The sequence below is a fragment of the Malaclemys terrapin genome, chromosome 6, assembly GCF_027887155.1.
Source record: "Malaclemys terrapin pileata isolate rMalTer1 chromosome 6, rMalTer1.hap1, whole genome shotgun sequence".
NCBI lineage: Eukaryota > Metazoa > Chordata > Testudines > Emydidae > Malaclemys > Malaclemys terrapin.
The window spans coordinates 87,522,103-87,539,954 of NC_071510.1; the positions used below are offsets into that span (position 1 = coordinate 87,522,103).

General features: G+C 41.1%; 2 protein-coding genes across 10 annotated transcripts in view; one reads left to right on the forward strand and one right to left on the reverse strand.

The window, feature by feature from the left end:
• The window catches only part of POLK (DNA polymerase kappa), a 106,082-nt gene extending 95,698 nt beyond the window's left edge, over positions 1-10,384 (forward strand). For all 4 annotated transcript variants that reach the window (XM_054032582.1, XM_054032579.1, XM_054032580.1 and 1 more), the window contains 5 exons: positions 3,558-3,656; positions 6,302-6,397; positions 8,928-9,126; positions 9,768-9,899; positions 10,210-10,384. In XM_054032582.1, the coding sequence (XP_053888557.1) occupies positions 3,558-3,656; positions 6,302-6,397; positions 8,928-9,126; positions 9,768-9,899; positions 10,210-10,268 (585 nt within the window). In that variant the 3' untranslated portion in view covers positions 10,269-10,384. The remainder of the gene's footprint in view (positions 1-3,557; positions 3,657-6,301; positions 6,398-8,927; positions 9,127-9,767; positions 9,900-10,209) is intronic.
• Positions 10,385-10,616: 232 nt separating this feature from the next.
• The window catches only part of POC5 (POC5 centriolar protein), a 72,221-nt gene continuing 64,985 nt past the window's right edge, over positions 10,617-17,852 (reverse strand). For 5 of the 6 annotated variants that reach the window (XM_054032830.1, XM_054032834.1, XM_054032828.1 and 2 more), the window contains 4 exons: positions 15,593-15,711; positions 14,511-14,624; positions 13,300-13,476; positions 10,617-11,075 (listed from right to left, as the gene is read on the reverse strand). In XM_054032830.1, the coding sequence (XP_053888805.1) occupies positions 10,926-11,075; positions 13,300-13,476; positions 14,511-14,624; positions 15,593-15,711 (560 nt within the window). In that variant the 3' untranslated portion in view covers positions 10,617-10,925. The remainder of the gene's footprint in view (positions 11,076-13,299; positions 13,477-14,510; positions 14,625-15,592; positions 15,712-17,852) is intronic. The other variant, XM_054032831.1, reaches the window with a different exon arrangement.

Sequence of the window (17,852 nt, forward strand, 5' to 3'; positions counted from 1 at the left end):
AGATTAGGTATTTATTGGTCCTGGACAAAAAAAAAAACAACAAAAAAAAGCAATGAAGGAATTCCATCAAAACAACTACATCAAGAGAAAATTAAAATTGCCCAATTAGGCATTCAGGAGTCAGAAAATACCAGACTTAAGATTGCTCTGCCTCCTTGTGCATATGTTGTTTTCTGAAGAACAACTGGGTTTTGTGGGATCTGCTGCTTTTTCTCTGTTGTAGCTCTTGGATTGTATTTGTAATATTGTTACAAATCACCTGGAACCTGAGAGAGGCAGCATTTTGCATATTTTTAAATCTAAACATTAAAAATAATATACAGTTTAACTACAGTAACTCCTCACTTAACGTCCTCCCGCTTAACGTTGTTTCGAAGTTATGTCGCTGCTCCATTAGGGAACATGCCCATTTAAAGTTGGGCAATGCTCCCTTAGAACATTGTTTGGCTGACTTTACAAGGGAGCACTGCACAAGTTCCTCTTCTCTGCCTCCTCCCCGTCCCTTCCTCCCTCCCTCCCAGCGCTTCCCCTGCCGCCAAACAGCTGTTTGGCAGCATTTAGGACTTTCTGGGAGGGAGGAAGGGTGCGAGCGAGCGAGTGGGAAAGCTGCCCTCCCCCCCTGCAGGCAGGGCCACCCGGAACGGAGGGGCTTTAGGGGCTGCAGGGCCCTGGGATAAAGCCCCTTTCGGAACATGGCCCTGCGAGCATGGGCAGCCGCCCAGCCAGCGGCCAGAGAGAAGCGGCGCTTTCCCCTTCAAAGCCGGCCGGAGAGGTGGGGGGAGCTCCCCGAATCGCAGCCATGGGGGCGGTGCTGCGCTGCGCAGAGCCACTTGAACACCCCCTACACCAAACAGGAGCTGCCCCAGGTAAGTGCTCTGCAGCTCCTGCCTGCCCCAGCCCTGAGCCTCCTCCCGCACCCCCACTGTGAGCGCCCTCCCGCATCCTAATTCCCTCCCAGACCCCAGACCCCCACCCTGAGCGCCCTCCCACACCCTAACTCCCTCCCAGACCCTGCACCCCCAACCCTGAGCCCCAGGAGGAGAATGGAGAAAAAAAAATGAAAAACAGGGGTGGGGGGAGATAAGAGAGAATGCTCCCCCCACGGGGGGGGCCCCAAAAATGAAGATGAGCACAGGGCCCACTAACTCTAAATCTGCCACTGGTGGGAGGGGGAGGAGCGGGGGGAAGTGCCATGTCTCTGCTTCTCCCCCTCCCTCCCTCCCAGAAAGTCCTAAGTGCTGCCACACAGCACACAGCTGTTTGGCAGCAGGGAAGCGCTGGGAGGAATGGGGAGGAGCGGGGACGCAGCGTGCTCTGGGGAGGAGGTGGAGTGGGGGTGGGAAGAAGCGGGCCTGGAGTGGAGTGGGGACGGGAAGAGGTAGGCCTGGAGCATTCCCCGGCAAAGTCAGCACGTGTTCTTCTGGGGGGAAGCTGCTGCTGCGCAAGGTGCTTCCTAGCGTCCTTGCCTGCCTCATTGTCTGCAGCGGGCTGTGCCTATGTGGGGTAAGCCAGGGGCACCTCCCCACCACAGCACAGTACAGTACTGTACAGTATATAATGCCTTTTTGTCTGCTCCCAAAAAATTTTCTTGGAACCTAACCCCCCGCATTTATATTAAATCTTATGGGAAAATTGGATTCGTTTAACATCGTTTCACTTAAAGTTGCATTTTTCAGGAACATAACTACAACGTTAAGTGAGGAGTTACTGTACATGATCCATGCTATTTCTCAAGTAATACAAGAGATAAACACTTCTGCAAACTTTTCTGGCCCATCTTTTATATATAAATTACTTTTATTGTCTCTGGGACACTCAGATAAATACATGCTAGTAAGAGAAACTATACTTGTATTTTTAAGATTGTAGAAAAAGTTGTGACATTTTATGAAGAAGAGTAAGTGATCATGAAATCAAAGACTGTATCATGGTGCATAAGCACAAGAAGGCAGGGTTAAGGTTGCATATGGAAATGTAACTCTGGCATTTCCTGATCGTGAGCATTTAGCCATGCAATCTTAACAATCTTTTATGCTAGATTTATAATGGATATATAAAGACATAAAAATCACTCTAAATAGACCCATAGACTTCATAAATTAGACAGGAGCATAGAATCAAAAAATATTCAACTTACAAGGACCCTGTGGACAAAATGAGATGTTTCAATCCAAAGGTCAGTATCAGAATATATTGATTCTTATATGGCACGCCCATAAATAACATACCTTTTCTGCAGTGAAGTGGCACTGATAGAGGTGTTAAATACTTTCTTATACTTCCAAATAACAAAGAAAATCAAAGAATTACCTTTCAATCTGATATAAGCAAGGGGCAAATGGTTCATCATGAAAAGAAAGTGGGAAATTCAGTTTGATTGTTAGTGGAGCAATTAGTAGAACTGAATTCCAGTGTATACTGAGTTAAATTTTTGTTTAGAATGTAATGCTCCAGAAAGGCCAAGTAATTAGGCTTTATGTGGGTGAAGTGAAGAGCATTGGGGAGGGGAGGGCAACAACAAGATTCCCATCTTCAGGTTCAGGGAATGAAGCTGAAGTGTAGCATCCGTGGGGCCACTGCACCAGCCTGTATGCCTTTGGTCACAGTTTGAAGGCCACTGGACCTGCATGATTACAGATTCTGTGGCTGCTCCTCCTCTGGCTTTTCTCCAACACCAATTTCAATGCCAGGGCTGGTTTGGAGACTTCTCTCCATAGAGTGTATGCTAATTTACTTAGGGAGATAGTGGATTCTCCATCCCTTTGAATCAAGACTGGATGTCATTCTAAAATATATGCTCTAGCTCAAACAGAAGTTATGGACTCAATACAAGAATCGCTCGGTGAAATTCCTTGTCCTGTGTTATACAGGAGGTCAGACTGGATGACCATAACGGTCCCTTCTGGCCTTAAAATCAATGAATATATGAGAATTCCACCAAGACTGTCCCACTGCTTTCCCTCTGTATAGCTTCACTACACGGCTTAAGTAGCATGCAGGGCCTTGAACAAAGCTTCCTCGCAGGGTGAATTTCACCCATATTTACTGTTCGATGGTACTTAACTTATGCAAGCTGGATTCTCATTCCATCTGAACAGTCAGTAAACAAAGTATAAAGTCCTGCTAATCTGCTTGTAATTCCCTCTCTCAGAAAATGTACTCTCCATGAAGCTGGTCAATTGAACAGGCAAAGAAAGGGTAACATAGGTAGTAATCATGATCTATAGCTGGGCTTGCTGCTACTTTGAAACAAACATTTCTGATGCGAGAAATTTTAGGCTTTTCTCCTTTGCCAGTTCTCATCTATGTAAACACAAGTCATGTATGCAAAAAATTTCTGCATATGTGACATGCAGTGCTTTAGAGACTCAGTCACTCTCTTGTTTGTTTGAAAGAAAATTGACAGTTTGATCATTCAGCTGTTACATGCCTTCATTCTGTTCAGGGTTTTCCAGTGAAGTGCATGCTCTCATCATAAACCTTTGGATTTTAATCGTGTGTGTTTTATTTCTAAAGGGACACTGGTTTATTTCACTTTTTTGTTTTAATCCCTGCAGAAGCAACAAACCCCTCTCCACCTGGCAGCTGATCTTGGCAATGTGGAACTAGTGGAACTGCTGCTAAAGGCAGGCTGTGATCTCAAGATTGCTGACAAGGTATACAGTATTGCATTATTCACATCACAACGCGGTTATGTGATCATTGCTTTGATGCCCCTCTCGCTGAAGATATGGAGGTCACTGTTTCCAAACATTCTTCATAAAACGAGCATGACTAGAATGTAGCTGTTATGAAGAGAGTTTCCCTTTAATACTGTCATGGGGCAACAACTCAGAGATCTGAATGTTTCAGTGAATAGCTAGTTGTGAGGCCAAATGTGACGAAATCCAATGTACTTCAAAACTAAATCCACTGAGAAACATACAGCAAAGGCCTACTCTGTTATGGGGTTTGTGTTGCAGACCTTGCTATCAAAGAGCACTGATGGAAAAAACGTAAGTCTAACTGGACAGAATAACAGTTTGCAGATGTAATAGCTACATGCCTGGAGCCAGGTTCACTGCCAGTAGAGGCATGTGCTTTTCTAATTAATTTCAGTGGAGTTGTTCCTGCTTACACTGCTCTGGTGCCCCAAGCCATGTCTTCATTAGAGACTGCTTTGGAAAAACAGAGCCATAATTTGTAATGATTTGTATAAGCACCAAAACAAACAGTCTATGGAGAAATACCATCATAAGCATCAAGTGTTTTCTTGCCCTGTTATTAATTTGGTGATTGAGCTGGATACACTGATGGCTGTAGGGCCCTGAAGTGTCTGGCAAGCAAATGTAGCTCTTTATTCTTAATTTTTAAAAAAGCTACTAAACTGAATTGTTGACAATACAAGTTATTTCCTTACGTAAAGCTGCCCTGACTGAGTTTGAAACTGATGTAGCTTGGCAGAAAAATAAAAAGCCAATATTGATTCTACAAAAGCCACTTGTTCCCCATGTGAGAAGAGACCCATGACTCAGAGGGAGGATTACGTGGTTGATGTGTTCTGTGAGGCTGTGGTAAGATACTGGTATGAGATGTAGTCTTCACGTTTGATCAGCCTGTGGTCTGTCTACCCTGAGCCAAGAATTGTGGTTCCCATATCAGGCTTAAACCAAGATTAAACCCTGTTTGGGTAACACAATCCCTGGCCCATTGCAGAAAAGCCCTTCGCCACCTGAGAGATCACAGTGCTTTAAAGGTATAGGTGAGAAGGCAAACAATGAAAATAAATATTTCGTGCCCACTTCAGCATGAAATACCCTTATCCTTCTGGGCCAGGTTACACCCAGACTAGAAGTGCTTCTTGGCTGTGAGCTGCAGAGTAGCGTAGAAGGAGCATCACAAATGCTCTCCCCAGCTGCATTCCTGTTAGTTCTTGGGCTAGAAGCTTCCCTGTCTGTAGGCTGGACAGGTTAAGTGGTTGGGGACATTGGCAAATATGGGGGTTTGGGGACTGGATTGGTTTGGAATGGGATGAGTGGGTTAGGGGTACTCCCATCCCTATGTTAAAGAAAAGGCAGCCTGCTTGGATTGACCTTGTGTTGTTGCCAGGCCTCTCTCCCCTCCCGCATCTTGAGTCTTCAGGTTTTCTGGCTAGAAAGGAGGTGATGGGATGGTCCTAGATGCGTGTTGTTGCTTCTTAGTGCACAGAGGATGTTCCGTTTGAACCTGTTTCTTTCTCCAGATTCATTAAAATTCTACCTTGGTTATTGGCCTCTTCAGTGGCCAGGAAAGAACCCTCCATTTGTCAGGATGTCAAGTAACTTCTTGAATATAGTAACAGGTGTCCTAATGGTACGAACATATATTAGAGAAGGCAGGATTGCTCTCCTGTGAATGGGGAGCGACCAGGCAGATGTGAGTTCCAGGAAGTTCTTTGTCTTTTCTCTTATGTAGAATGTTCTCTATCTGATGAGGATTTTGTGAAATGTAAATTCCTAGGCTCCCAAATGGGCTAATTATAATGATCTTGAATGGTGCTGGGAGCTAGAATTCAGAAGGTATATATTAGCGAACTTTATAATAGCTGGAGTGTAAAAGTGCTTTGTAACTTAATTTCTGGGCCCTCTAATTAGAGGCTGATTTCTTTCAGTCCTAATGTGAAAGATCACCTACACCTTAATAGGTGGAAAACATCTAGAATACTTATATGTAGGGCAGCTGAGTTCAGTGCAAATCCAACGACATAAAAGGATTACAGAGATAAGCCAGTAAAGTCACAGAAGTATTTACATGGGCTTTGAACTGTTAGTAGCAGAGATCTATTCAGATAGATTAAACGGTGCTCTGGGGCTGGAATGAAAGCAGTGGTTCTTGTGTGTTTTGGTGGCTGTACCAGACATTGAGCACCACCTTCTAGTCAGGTATGTATGCTTCAACCTGCCAAGACGTTGCTCCACCCTGTCATCAAACAGCCCATGTCCTTGACAGGCTAGAATACATTATAGAGAATGAGAGGCAGCAATATACCAGGGTCCAGGACATAAGCTTGTTCTTATGCTAGGGGCTTCTCATCCCTACCTTAGCAACCACAAATATCTGAAATGCTCTACTGGTCCATTTGCAGGCATCTGGAATGCACTGAACTAAAGGGCTCCAGTTCACCCAGAGCAGCGAGGAGATTTACTTACTGTTACTCTGGAGACATAAAATTATATTGAAACATTTTCTTTGCAAATGTCAGGGCTCAGTAAACAGACTCTAGATTCCTGCTATTCTGCCCGTTACCTGGACACATGTTGTAACTCACTGTCTCTGTTTTCAGCAAGGAAAAACTGCGCTGGCTGTCGCATCCAGGAGCAACCATGCCCTCATTGTTGATATGATTATTAAAGCAGAAAGGCATTACAGCTTGAAACAGGTACGAAACAGCTCAGTCTTTCCAAAGGGGACAGTAGCTGAAGAAGCAGATTCTAACCAGATTTAAAGCTCCTTCTGCCTCAGCTGGTTCCCTTCTTGCCCATCACCAAGTGTCACCGACTGCTTACAAAATTCAGAAGAGTGAGTGCAGGATTGGAGAGTGCAGAGTTCTAGTCCAGGTTTTGCCCCTGACATCCCGTCCCTTCTCTGCCACATGGAAAAAATTGCAGAGGTGACAACATTAACCAAACTTCAAATTGTGGCCACGAAGTCCCAGTAGCCAGGATGTTCCAGATCCAGGCTGCTCCTCTGAAAATCAAGCCCCACCTATTAAAAAAAACCAACCAGCCAAAAGCATTAACTAGGAGTATGTCTACACTGGAAACTTCAAAGCGCTGCTGCAGGAATGCTCCCACGGCAGCGCTTTGAAGTGGTCGTGCATGAGTGCTAGGAGAGAGCTCTCCCAGCGCTCCTGGTAATCCACCTCCATGAGGGGATTAGCTCTGAGCTGGGAGCGTGGCTCCCAGCACTCGCAGCCTGTCTACACTAGCGCTTTAAAGTGCTCAGATTTGCTGCACTCGAGGGGGGGGGGGTGATTTTTCACACCCCTGAGCCAGCAAGTTAGAGCACTGTAAAATGTAAGTATAGACAAGCTCTAAGCTTCAGTTCAGTTAATGTGCCTCTCTCTGCACTCACCTGACCCGCCTCCCTTTCTTGGCATCCAGCTTCCAGTGAGAAATTTCCCTTTGCTGAGAGGCCCACCCTCAGATAAGTATCAGAAAGTGGACTTATTTCACTACTTCCAATAAACACACCTGATCAGACAATGGAACCACCTGCCTTTTGACAATGTTTGCTGGTTCTTACTAGTTCCTTGGAAATATAAATAGACTGAGAAAGAAATTCAGTTGCCTGCCTCCTTGTTACACTTCAGGGTGTAACTCTGCAACCTTTTCTCTGCTTTACCTCTGCCTATCATTGCTAAGCTATTACACAAATAAATTACTTGTCATTCCTTCATACTTCCTGATAATTAATGCTGCAGGGAACAAGTGCAGGTAAAGCAGAGTTCTTGGGGATTAACAAGTCCACCGCCTACACAGCTTCTGTGTGTCTGATTGGGTTTGGTTCAGCTGGAATCGTTGTCAGGTACATTATTATTCCTTTCAGCTTAAAAGGGAATTGGAGGTCAAGCTATTCATTCCTGGAGAAAATATGGCAACTGAGATAGCACTAAAGAATACTCCTTTCGATACATTTACTTAACTGTCTGAGGAAAAGAAAAGGTGTTTCTGTGAAACAGTTGAACAGATGTTAGGAAATAAAACCATAGTGCTTCTACCACATTAGCTGTAGCCAAGTATCTCAGTACAGATGAGCAAGGGCATTGGAGTAGCAAAAATATTACTAGTATGGAACGTAAGCTGTTAGGAAATAAAATATTGTAACACCACCACTTGTTTAACTATTTTTGAACCATAATTTTAGAGTAGCACTTTTATTAAATTAAAATGTCCTACAACCCTAAACCATACTTTGGATGCTTTAGACAGCTAATATCTTATTCTCCTGACACACTGTTCTGGGGTTTAAAATATTCATCCCACTCCATTATGAGCAGAGTTAAGCACATACTTTAGTCCCATTGAATTCACAGGCTTAGATGCTTTGCTGAACTGGGGCCTTATTGGATGTCTGCAATAGAAGTTCAATTCTGGCCCTTTGATGTCAATGACAAAACTCCCTTATTTTTCCCCCACCCTTCCAAGATTTCCCGCTGGTGCTGCTCCATTAGTAAGAGCCTCAGTGCAGTAAGGGCTCCAAGGGTCCACTGTGTTCTACTTCTAACCATGTCATCTAACTCTGAGAGACAGTCTACACGTTGCTATGGTTAACTTGCCAGCAACCAGCGCATTGTCTACACTAGTGCCCTCACTAAGGAAGTTGAGCCAGTGGTAGCAATGGTGGAAAACTTGACAAAAAAGCCTAATATAGACAGACCATAAAACATGGCTTAAACTTGTTTTTTCTGTCCACAGAGGCAAGAGAAAAACATCTTATGTGGCTTAGTCACAATTATGTTTAAAAATTATCATTTTTGTAGCATAGACAGGGCCCACCTACAAAAGCATATTAATAGTAAATCTATAGCAAGATTGCTGGTGAAAGTAGCATTTAATTTTACATGTATCTTAATATATTATATTTTAACTCATACAACAACAGGCCTTAGGTCCTGTCCGCTCTACAGTTAATTTTGCTCAGCCGTGTTTTGAGATTAGTAGCAGTTGCCCTAAGCAGTGAGGAAAAGGGATCTGCCACCCCCCAGAGCTCTGCTAGCCAAACTATGATAACAGGCTACTTTTTATTTTGTCTATACTAAGAAAATTACCTGTTGCTGACAATGGATGTCAAAGTACACAGCTGAATGTAGTTTAACTGCCAGAGTAGCCAAGTACAAAAGTTCACTATTGTTTGACTCTGTAGTTAAAATTTGTGCAGCTTATTTAACATCTTTGTTTTCTTTCTAGGAACATCTAGAAAACCAAGTTGATGCACCAGATTTTATCCTATCCTTCAAACAGGATCACAGTGCACAGACTAAGCAAATCCGTTCCTGCCTCTGGAATCTGGCTTACAATCAGTTAAAACCCCAAGAATGGAAAAAGCTGGCCCTGTTCTGGAAGTTTACAGAGGAGCAAATTAAAGCTATTGAAGAACAGTGGACAGGTAATGAAATACATTGATCAAGTACAGTAGTATATAAATAGCTTAGGTGAAGACATGGCTGCTGGGAGTTATAGTCAACTCCGACCTGGATTTTGACATGGGTTCATAGCTACACGTGATTTCCTTGGTCAAATAGGGACATTTCACTCAAATCAAATTCATGATATTTTATCTGATTTTTTTAAATTAACTTTAATTGTGAATTAAACAAATTTCATGTTAACACATTCTGTGAGACCTCACTCATGCACCTGCTTCAGAATCCTCAGGGAATGTTGGCAATATCTCCATATTTATAGGAAAGAACCATATCGTGTTGACAGTTCACAATTTTGGCATCACATACTGCATTCTTTGCTAGTACACCATGGTGTATTTCCATACATTAAAACAAGTTAAAGGAATAAATTTATTTTAAGAATCATTAACCTTGATTTTTCCATTTGCTTTAGAGTGAAAACTAGTCTTTCACCTTTGGAAGTCTTAGTTTCCATCTTGCTTATAGGTCAGAAAGGAAATGAGTGCATGAGTAGAGTTGGAGGAATGCTGTACAACCTGGGAGCTTTTACAAAAGCAGCTGGGACATCAGGGTATTTTACTCCAAGCATATGACACAGACATGTATGTTGTATATTGCATAGGAAAAAAAAGCTATAAAGAACATGGACACCGAATGTTGCTCATCTGGTTACATGGTATATTGCTGGCTCACCAGAATCCAGTCAAACATATATATGAAGATCTGGTGCATGTAGGATTTCAACAAGTAGCTGGTAAGCTATTGTTTAATATGCAAGACAAAGCTATGTGGGGGAGATGCTCCATAAGTGCAGTCCTGTAAAAGAACAAGGCTCCTTGTAGATCTGTAGTTATGGGGATTTTTGGCTTGACTGGGCAGAAGAAACCATTAAAATTACTTTGGGCTTTGGAGGTGGGGGGGGTGGGGGGTGGACAGACTTATTTTACAAACACACCCAGTTCCAATTGTAGTGGCATGCCTGACATGGGCAAAACTGTCTAACTGTAGATATGGGAAGGAGCAATGCCTGTCTAGTAAGAGCATTTTTCCTTCTTTCTTTACAGAGAAAATCAGAGCTGAAACGAGCACGGAGATGGATTCGAGGAAATGTGCAGTTTCATGAACTTTAACAGAAGCTGTCATAGGCTATGGACTATGTTCCAGATGGAAAGTCATTTGTAAATACTCTTTCTAGAAAAGATCTTACAATAGAACCTCAGAGTTACAAACACAAACAAAATTCATGATATGGATTATGGAAACAGCTAGGAGGCTGCTATGTTGAATAATTTTTTTCCTTGTAAGATCTTGGATCTCTGTTTGCTAAAAAGTTACCTTCATACTCTTTCCCTAGCATTAATTCATCCACTTAAGATTCTTTGTAGTACTGTAACATTTGAAATTAAGTCTTTCATTAAGAGACTGAATCTACTTGTAATTAACATTTTATATAAAAGACCCTGGACAAACATCTATTTTGATCCTTTATTAAAAACCGTATTCAACAGCTTCCTTAAATAAAGTATACATCTAATAAAATAGGTTCTCTCAAATAGACAGAGCTTGCACTTACAGAGAACTACATTGTAAAGTCAAATTGCTATTTATCCCTCCCCTCACAACATTTGAGTAGGTCTACAATTTGATTTTTAAAAGGTAAAAACATGATGTATCCTTGAGCCTTGCTACATCAGTCTGGAAACATTGGGAAGAGCTTTACTCTGCAACTTGGTAAAACTCTCTACCTGGAAGGAAAAATTCAAGCATTTCAAAATATTCCTTAGTCCACAACTTTTATTGACTGAACGTTAGTATGAGACTGGCTATGAGGTGTTCGTCCACCGTGTCCAGGAGGTCTCAAACTGGTGGCAGTAGAAGCATGGTGCACTGTTCGAGGGTATTTAGCAGCAGTGGCTTGGGATATAGTTTGCTGAAAAATAAAACAAGATACGTCTATGAACATTTAAAAAAAAAAAAATACTCCTAGAAACTGAATTCCCTATTAAGTTAGCTGGAATGCAGTGAACCTGAACCTAAAACGGAGAAGAAACAACGAGTGACGGATAGAGAGTAACACGGGTCACTGACCTCACTTTCTCTTAGCTCTTGGCCATTCATCTCCATCTATGCTTTAACTCTTTTCAAAATGAAAAGAGTTCTCTTATTTGTGTAGATGGGAGCTTTTAATAAACAGTGCAGACAACAGTGCTAAGCTTCTGTAATTAGCTTAGAAAAAATCAGCCTGTTTACTTCAAGACCCTTGGTTAAGTTATTCTGTTGTGGTCCTATTTAGTTACAGCAACATTCCTTTAAAGTTAGGATAGTTTCTGAATAAATCAAGATGGCTTCCTCCTAAGGAAATACTGAGATGTCAGTTACCCGTAGGTAAGAAGACAATTGCATTTCCATCACAGGAGTTTTCTTACAAGGCTTAAGGCTGTTTTGCTACCAGGCAGATGGCTTCCCTGTTGCAGTAACTATGGTCATTCTCTTTTTAATCACATTAACGACTCTCCAGCCAGAATCTTTCCATTGCCAAAGATTAATTCAATCAGCAAAGCACTTCACTACAGCTGATGCTGCGTTATGTATTTATTGCCAAATGTACATGACAAGTGGTAAGGTATACGGGACAGAGGCCTGAAACATCCCCTGGTTCAGAGAGCTTCTAAGGGGGCTAGTTGTTTCCTTTTCTAGTTTGAGACTGAACAGAGGGTGCACATGCCTTCCAAATTTGCTCTCTTCCCCTGCCTCTTTTAAAATTCCTTTTCCAAGCTCCAGCCAGCTCATATTTAACACATCTACAAATATTAGTCTAATAGTTCAAGTGTCTGTCATACACTCTGCATCCAGTCCTCGCCTTCAGAAAAATAAAGCTAACAGCACACCTCTGGAGTCCCAGGGCATAGACCACCACTGCTTAACAACTTGTATCTTTCCCAAAAGCCCATGGAAAAGAGGTCTTGCCACATGCTAGAAGGTTAAATCCAGGCTCTGGAAAACCAATGCAGAGTTGAGGAAGTGTTTTGTTTGGCAACCCCAGCTGCTTATATCAAGGAAGCTCAAGTACATCACCCCAGGAGGCAGGTGATCTTTCATGTAACCAGACCCAAACCACTTAGGACTTCACAGGTTAAAGCTAACATCTTCAGCTAGATTTCTCCTTCATATACATCCAAGTGATCAAAGGCTTTTGCTCTGATGGTGGTCAGCCTATTACGCTGTACAAATGACTTCGATTGATCTTTTTATGCTAATAAAGCCACTGCTCAAAACCCTTTTTCCTTGGTGTATATTGGCTATCCAATATTCTATTACGATAGTCATTCAATTCACCATCACTGCAACATACTGCATAGGAAAGGGATGTGTGCGTGGTGGGGAAGGGGGGCTTTGTTGCCATCCACACAGTTGTTTGGTTAGGGGCATGACATTAAAAAAAGTGATACGTGCTTTAAGCTTGTCAGTCCATCCTGTCACTACTGCTTTTGGCCCAGCCACATTTCTCACTCATTAAATCAAGTTCATACACAAATTCTAGCTCCACAATGACTGAGGAAGCATTGCTTCCAAAAAGCTATTTAACCTCAGTTGTGCAGAGGGCACTGGCAGCAGTAGATGTACAATGAACCAACAAAAGCTTCAAAACCTATCAGAACTATTATTACAATCGGAAGGGGCAAATAGGGGTAGAGTTTAAGTGGGATTATTCATTTCCAGCCCTCATCATTTTGATGTGAATCTTTGTTGCTAGAACACACACCCAACAGAAAAAAAAAAAGCTTAATTTACTCTAATACCCTGTTTCCCCGAAAATAAGACAGTGTCTTATATTAATTTTTGCTCCCAAAGATGCGCTAGGTCTTATTTTCAGGGGATGTCTTATTTTTCAGAAATGAAAAATGCCTTATTATCGGTGGATGCCTTATTATCGGGGAGGTCTTATTATCGGGGGGATGCCTTATATTACAACGAGAGGCAAAACTGTAAGTAGGCCTTATTTTCGGAGGATGTCTTATTTTCGGGGAAACAGGGTAGCGCTCACACGTACCTGTTAAAACAGAAAGATAAAAGCTCATCAGGGAGGGGGTCTCAAACTACTAGTAGACATGGTGTAACAAGACAGTTATTACCCTAATATCAGTTGCACTTACTTGAGTGACTGGATGATGCTTTTCTACAATGACTGAACTCATGGGTGGTGAGACTCCCATTACAGCTAAACTACTACAAATTCTGTTCTTTTGTCCCAAATCAGATCGGCCTGTGATTCGAGCAGTGATTGTTCTTCCTGCCTTCTGCTGAGCAGATGTCACTACTCTTGCCATAGGCTACAAATAAACAAGACACATTAGTAGAGATGCCTACACACAGTATGTACAATGCAACCAGGCAACTGCTTTGCTTTATTAGCTACATATATGAATAGAACTTACGGGTACTGTAGGTAAACTAGAGTCCATAATGGTATAGAACAGATTCCATACAGTGGGCACAATTAAACATTGGGTATTTATTACCTGCAGTTACATTTACCATGGTATTTCCCATTCTAAATAAAGGCAATACTACATTTATCATGATAATAGTAAGTACTGTGATGTGGTTAATGAATATTGTGCTGAAGCACAGCAAACCTCGATCATGAAAGGGCCCTCTGTCAGCTATTTTGACAAATCTAGCAGTGTGGAACAATTGTAGCTTTGCTTTCTGGCTGCAAACTAGTGACAGCTATAGGCACCCACATCAGCCCAGCAGGGTCCTTGAATCAATAATATACCAGGCACAAAAAAGGTTACACATAATGAAACTGAGGCACTGCAATTTTCAATCTTCCATCCTTCCCCAGAGAAGTACTGACAGCAAACTGCCAGATAGGTATGAGCTTAGCAAAAAAGAAGATGGAGGAAGAAGAGAAACAAAAAGGAGCAGGTTATATGCAAGAGCAGAGGAGGGAACAAGGAACAGATTTCAACTAGTAACCTAAAAGCGAGGCAGATTTGTTTAAAAAACCCAACCCAACCTTTCAGCTGTTGAAATGTTAATTGCTTATGAAGTGCTGTATACAATTTTGCACAAACTTCTCCTCTCATATCATCCCCATTTTATTTCCTAATACCACACATTCCTTTTCCTAAAAGTCTTCCCCATTTTTAACTTCATTTAATATACAACAAATAATCCATTTAAAATGAACTGATGCATTTTCAAGTTTCTCTCCAGGCCTTTACTTAAACTCTTGGACAAACGCCTCTACTTCATACTTCTGTATGTTACCCCAAATTCTCACAGTAAGAAAGGATCCAAGACAGACTAACACCTACAATGACTTCAAATATTAAATCAATTAATTCTAGTTTGTTACCAGTTTTTGAGCTGATGTAATGCCAGATCCTACAGCTGCACTAGCGACTATTACTGGAGAATTTGATTCTAATCTGGTCTGAGAAGTACTTGCGTGGCCCAGATGGGATGAAAACTGTAAATAAATCAAAGGGTTTTATAGAGGAATGAGAACTGTAGTTTGGATCATACTTAATTCTTTACTGAAAATGCAGTTTTATTAGTCTGACACTTCAATTAGCTGCTGAATTTTATTCTGTACAGATTCTATACTCAAAGCTAAATCGAGTCAGTCAACTTAAAAACCACCGCGTTATCAGAAAGTTTGGTACCTATAAAGATCTGAGTAATATCCAAGATTCTGTAACAAAGATCAGAAGGAAAAAATGTTGACATTTTTTCAGTTTGGTTATTTTGTGTGTAGTCCATTTCACTGTTTCCCCTGCTTGGGCGGGTCTTTAATAAAATGGAAATATTTAATTGTAAACATCACAAATTCTCAGTGGGATCTAAGGACAGATGTAGTACCTGAAACTATTTTTAACTCAGGTTTTGAAAGTGACTAGATTCGAAGTTGGCACTGTCCCTTGTAAATAATACATTTCTGAAAATTGGCCTTTCCGTTAATGTAAAATTCTATTTTCTCAAACTAAATCAAGTTCAGATATTTTTTCCAAACAAGTCTCAGCAGCTGTTTTCCACAAAGATACCTTGAAAAGCAGATTCTGCTTAAGATTGTGACCTTTTGTCCTAAGTAAGTAGCTTGCAAATTTTCTACTTACAAAATTAGAATTTTCTGGGAAGGAAAAAAAAAAAAAACCACAACATAGCAACCATAACCCAACAACTATGTGCATATAATGTTTTATACTATAGTACATGCTGCTATATCTAAGTATTTAGGTCTCCAAAGTAATCGAGTTCTGACGTTTTAAAAAGAAGCTATTTGTAAATTATCCAAGTGCAAAAACGTTACTGAAGGTTCTCTCAATGCATGAGTTATTCAGTTTGTTCAATGAAAAAAAACCTGCTGCCTAAATAGCTTAATGAATGAACTTTTTCTAATACCACATTTTTTAATTCTATTCCTGCTATAATACTTACAATTTCCTCTTGTGGAACAGTGGCTGCTGTTGGAGGTGGTGGTGATGGAGGATCAAATTGGGAAGGAGGGAGCCTTCCAGTGGCATTAGTTCCAGGATCTTCTCTCCTATTTACTGCATCTATTATTAGAAACACAGATTAAAACAATTAGCACAGAACCTGGTAAACCCATTGAACACTAGCAAGCCTTAAGGAGAGAAGATGAGTCACAGTAAAACCTTTCTGTTCCTTTGGGATTTGTATATAATCTTATTAAAAGGATCAGTCTATTACATAGGGTTTTATTTAGCTCTCCTGTATCTGAATCCCTCTCTCAGAAGCTTGCAAATACCATAGGCTAGATCCTCTGTTACACCCCAACCTCTTGGTGCTGGTCAGGTGATGCAAGTAGGTAGGATTCTGGACATAACTTGCCAATGGAGAATTCCCTAGGCAGAGGGGCTCCTATATTAGGTATCCCACCCCAACCTTGGTGTAGGGAGCATGGCAATGAAAGGAGGTGGCAGGTTGGAGCCCTGCTGCACTGGTGTAAGATCACTTAGGGACACTGCATCAGTAGGGTAAGTAACTAACTCACATGAGAATTGGCCTGCTACAGATTCAGGGAGCCATAACCAGCTCCCAACACTGCACAAAGCAGAGGTCAGGGAGAACGGAGTCCAGTACCTTTTCCAAACAGGTTTTGTTCTTTTCTTTCAGAACACAGTTTCTTTAATACAGCAAGCAGGAATATGTTTTTTATTTATTGACTTCCTTGCCCTCTCTAACAGCAGATTCACAAAGCTGAAACTCTCACTATTGGTAGTGCTAAGATAGAGATTTTGATCATTCCATAGACTACAGTGACTCCATGTGGCAGTTAAATTTCCATCACGCCAAGTTTTGAAACAACCTAACATTACTACTTTAATCTTCTGCTTATGTATTCATTTCATAATATTTGCTTTTATGGTGCGTTAGTTTAAATATATATTTTTCTAGGAAAAACAAGTCAATAAGCAGGACATTTCCATTAATACAATAATCACTACTGATGTCAGAAGAAGGAATAAAAATATGCAAGGATTACTTTTTGCTTTTAGTTTAAGATATGAAAGGGCCAATGTATGACCATAGGACGAGGGTATACTAGTTACAAAAATAATCTAAGTGTTTTTTGTAATGACATGCATGAATTCAGATGCTTTGGTTTCTGAGAAAGTATAAAACTTGGATGATTCTTAGACTGATCTCCAGCAGACCTGAGTGCCATACATCCATGGCAAGGGGAAGAGGAGGAATTTAAATTAAACATTTTAAAAGTCATTTCCACAGCTGATACTTGTCTTCAAACGGGAGTTGTGCATAAATAACTGATCACTGATTTTTGGCTTACCATCTTTGAAGCTTTCAAATTCATAGATTATAAAGCCAGAAGGGACACTGTTATCATCTAGTCTGCCCTCCTAAAGGAGTATGGTGATCCCTAATGCTATTCTGCCACTCCCTGCTTCACTATAGAACCTTCTCCAGCCCTTTCCTGCTTGGCCTCCTGCTATAGCTTTAGAGAAATTCTCTCTTTCTATCTCACAGGTATGTAAATTTGTAAATACCCTCTCACTAATGACTCGAAGACCCACTGAACTACAAAATTTTGTAAAACAAGAAGTAAACAAACAAATGTTAATGCATCACAGAAGTTTAGATTCGTCATTTGTGACAATTAATTTGGTTTTAATCATGAGAATAGTAAATAAAGAGTACATTCAAGTGTAAGAGCATGAAGCATTAATGCTGGGAAGTGAGAGCAAGTAATTTTTTTCTTTCCTTTTGGGGAATTGTGGATTAGAGATGCCCTACTATTATCTCAGATATTTAAAAGAATGTGAAGTAGTTTAAGGGTCCAAATTCTAAACCTAGGGCTTGTCTACACAACTGTCACTGATTGATACCTGTAGATTCTGCTGGTGCACACCAAAGGTTTCCCAGTGCACTTTAACTTAGTACTAAAATAATAATAATAATAATAATAATAATGCTGCTACGTTAAAAACAAACACTAAGACCCTGCTGGTGTGCACTAAAAGTTCATTAATGCGTTTTAATGTAGTAGCTACATTAAAGCCCACTAAGGAACTTTTAGTGTGCACCAGCAAGGTCTACACAGACCAATAAATGGACAAAACGTTAGTGCACTTTAAAAATTACTCCCCCCCCCCCCCCCCCAAGTGCACATTGCTGTACCTTGTAGGCAAGCCCTTATTTTAGCAGGGAACGTTCT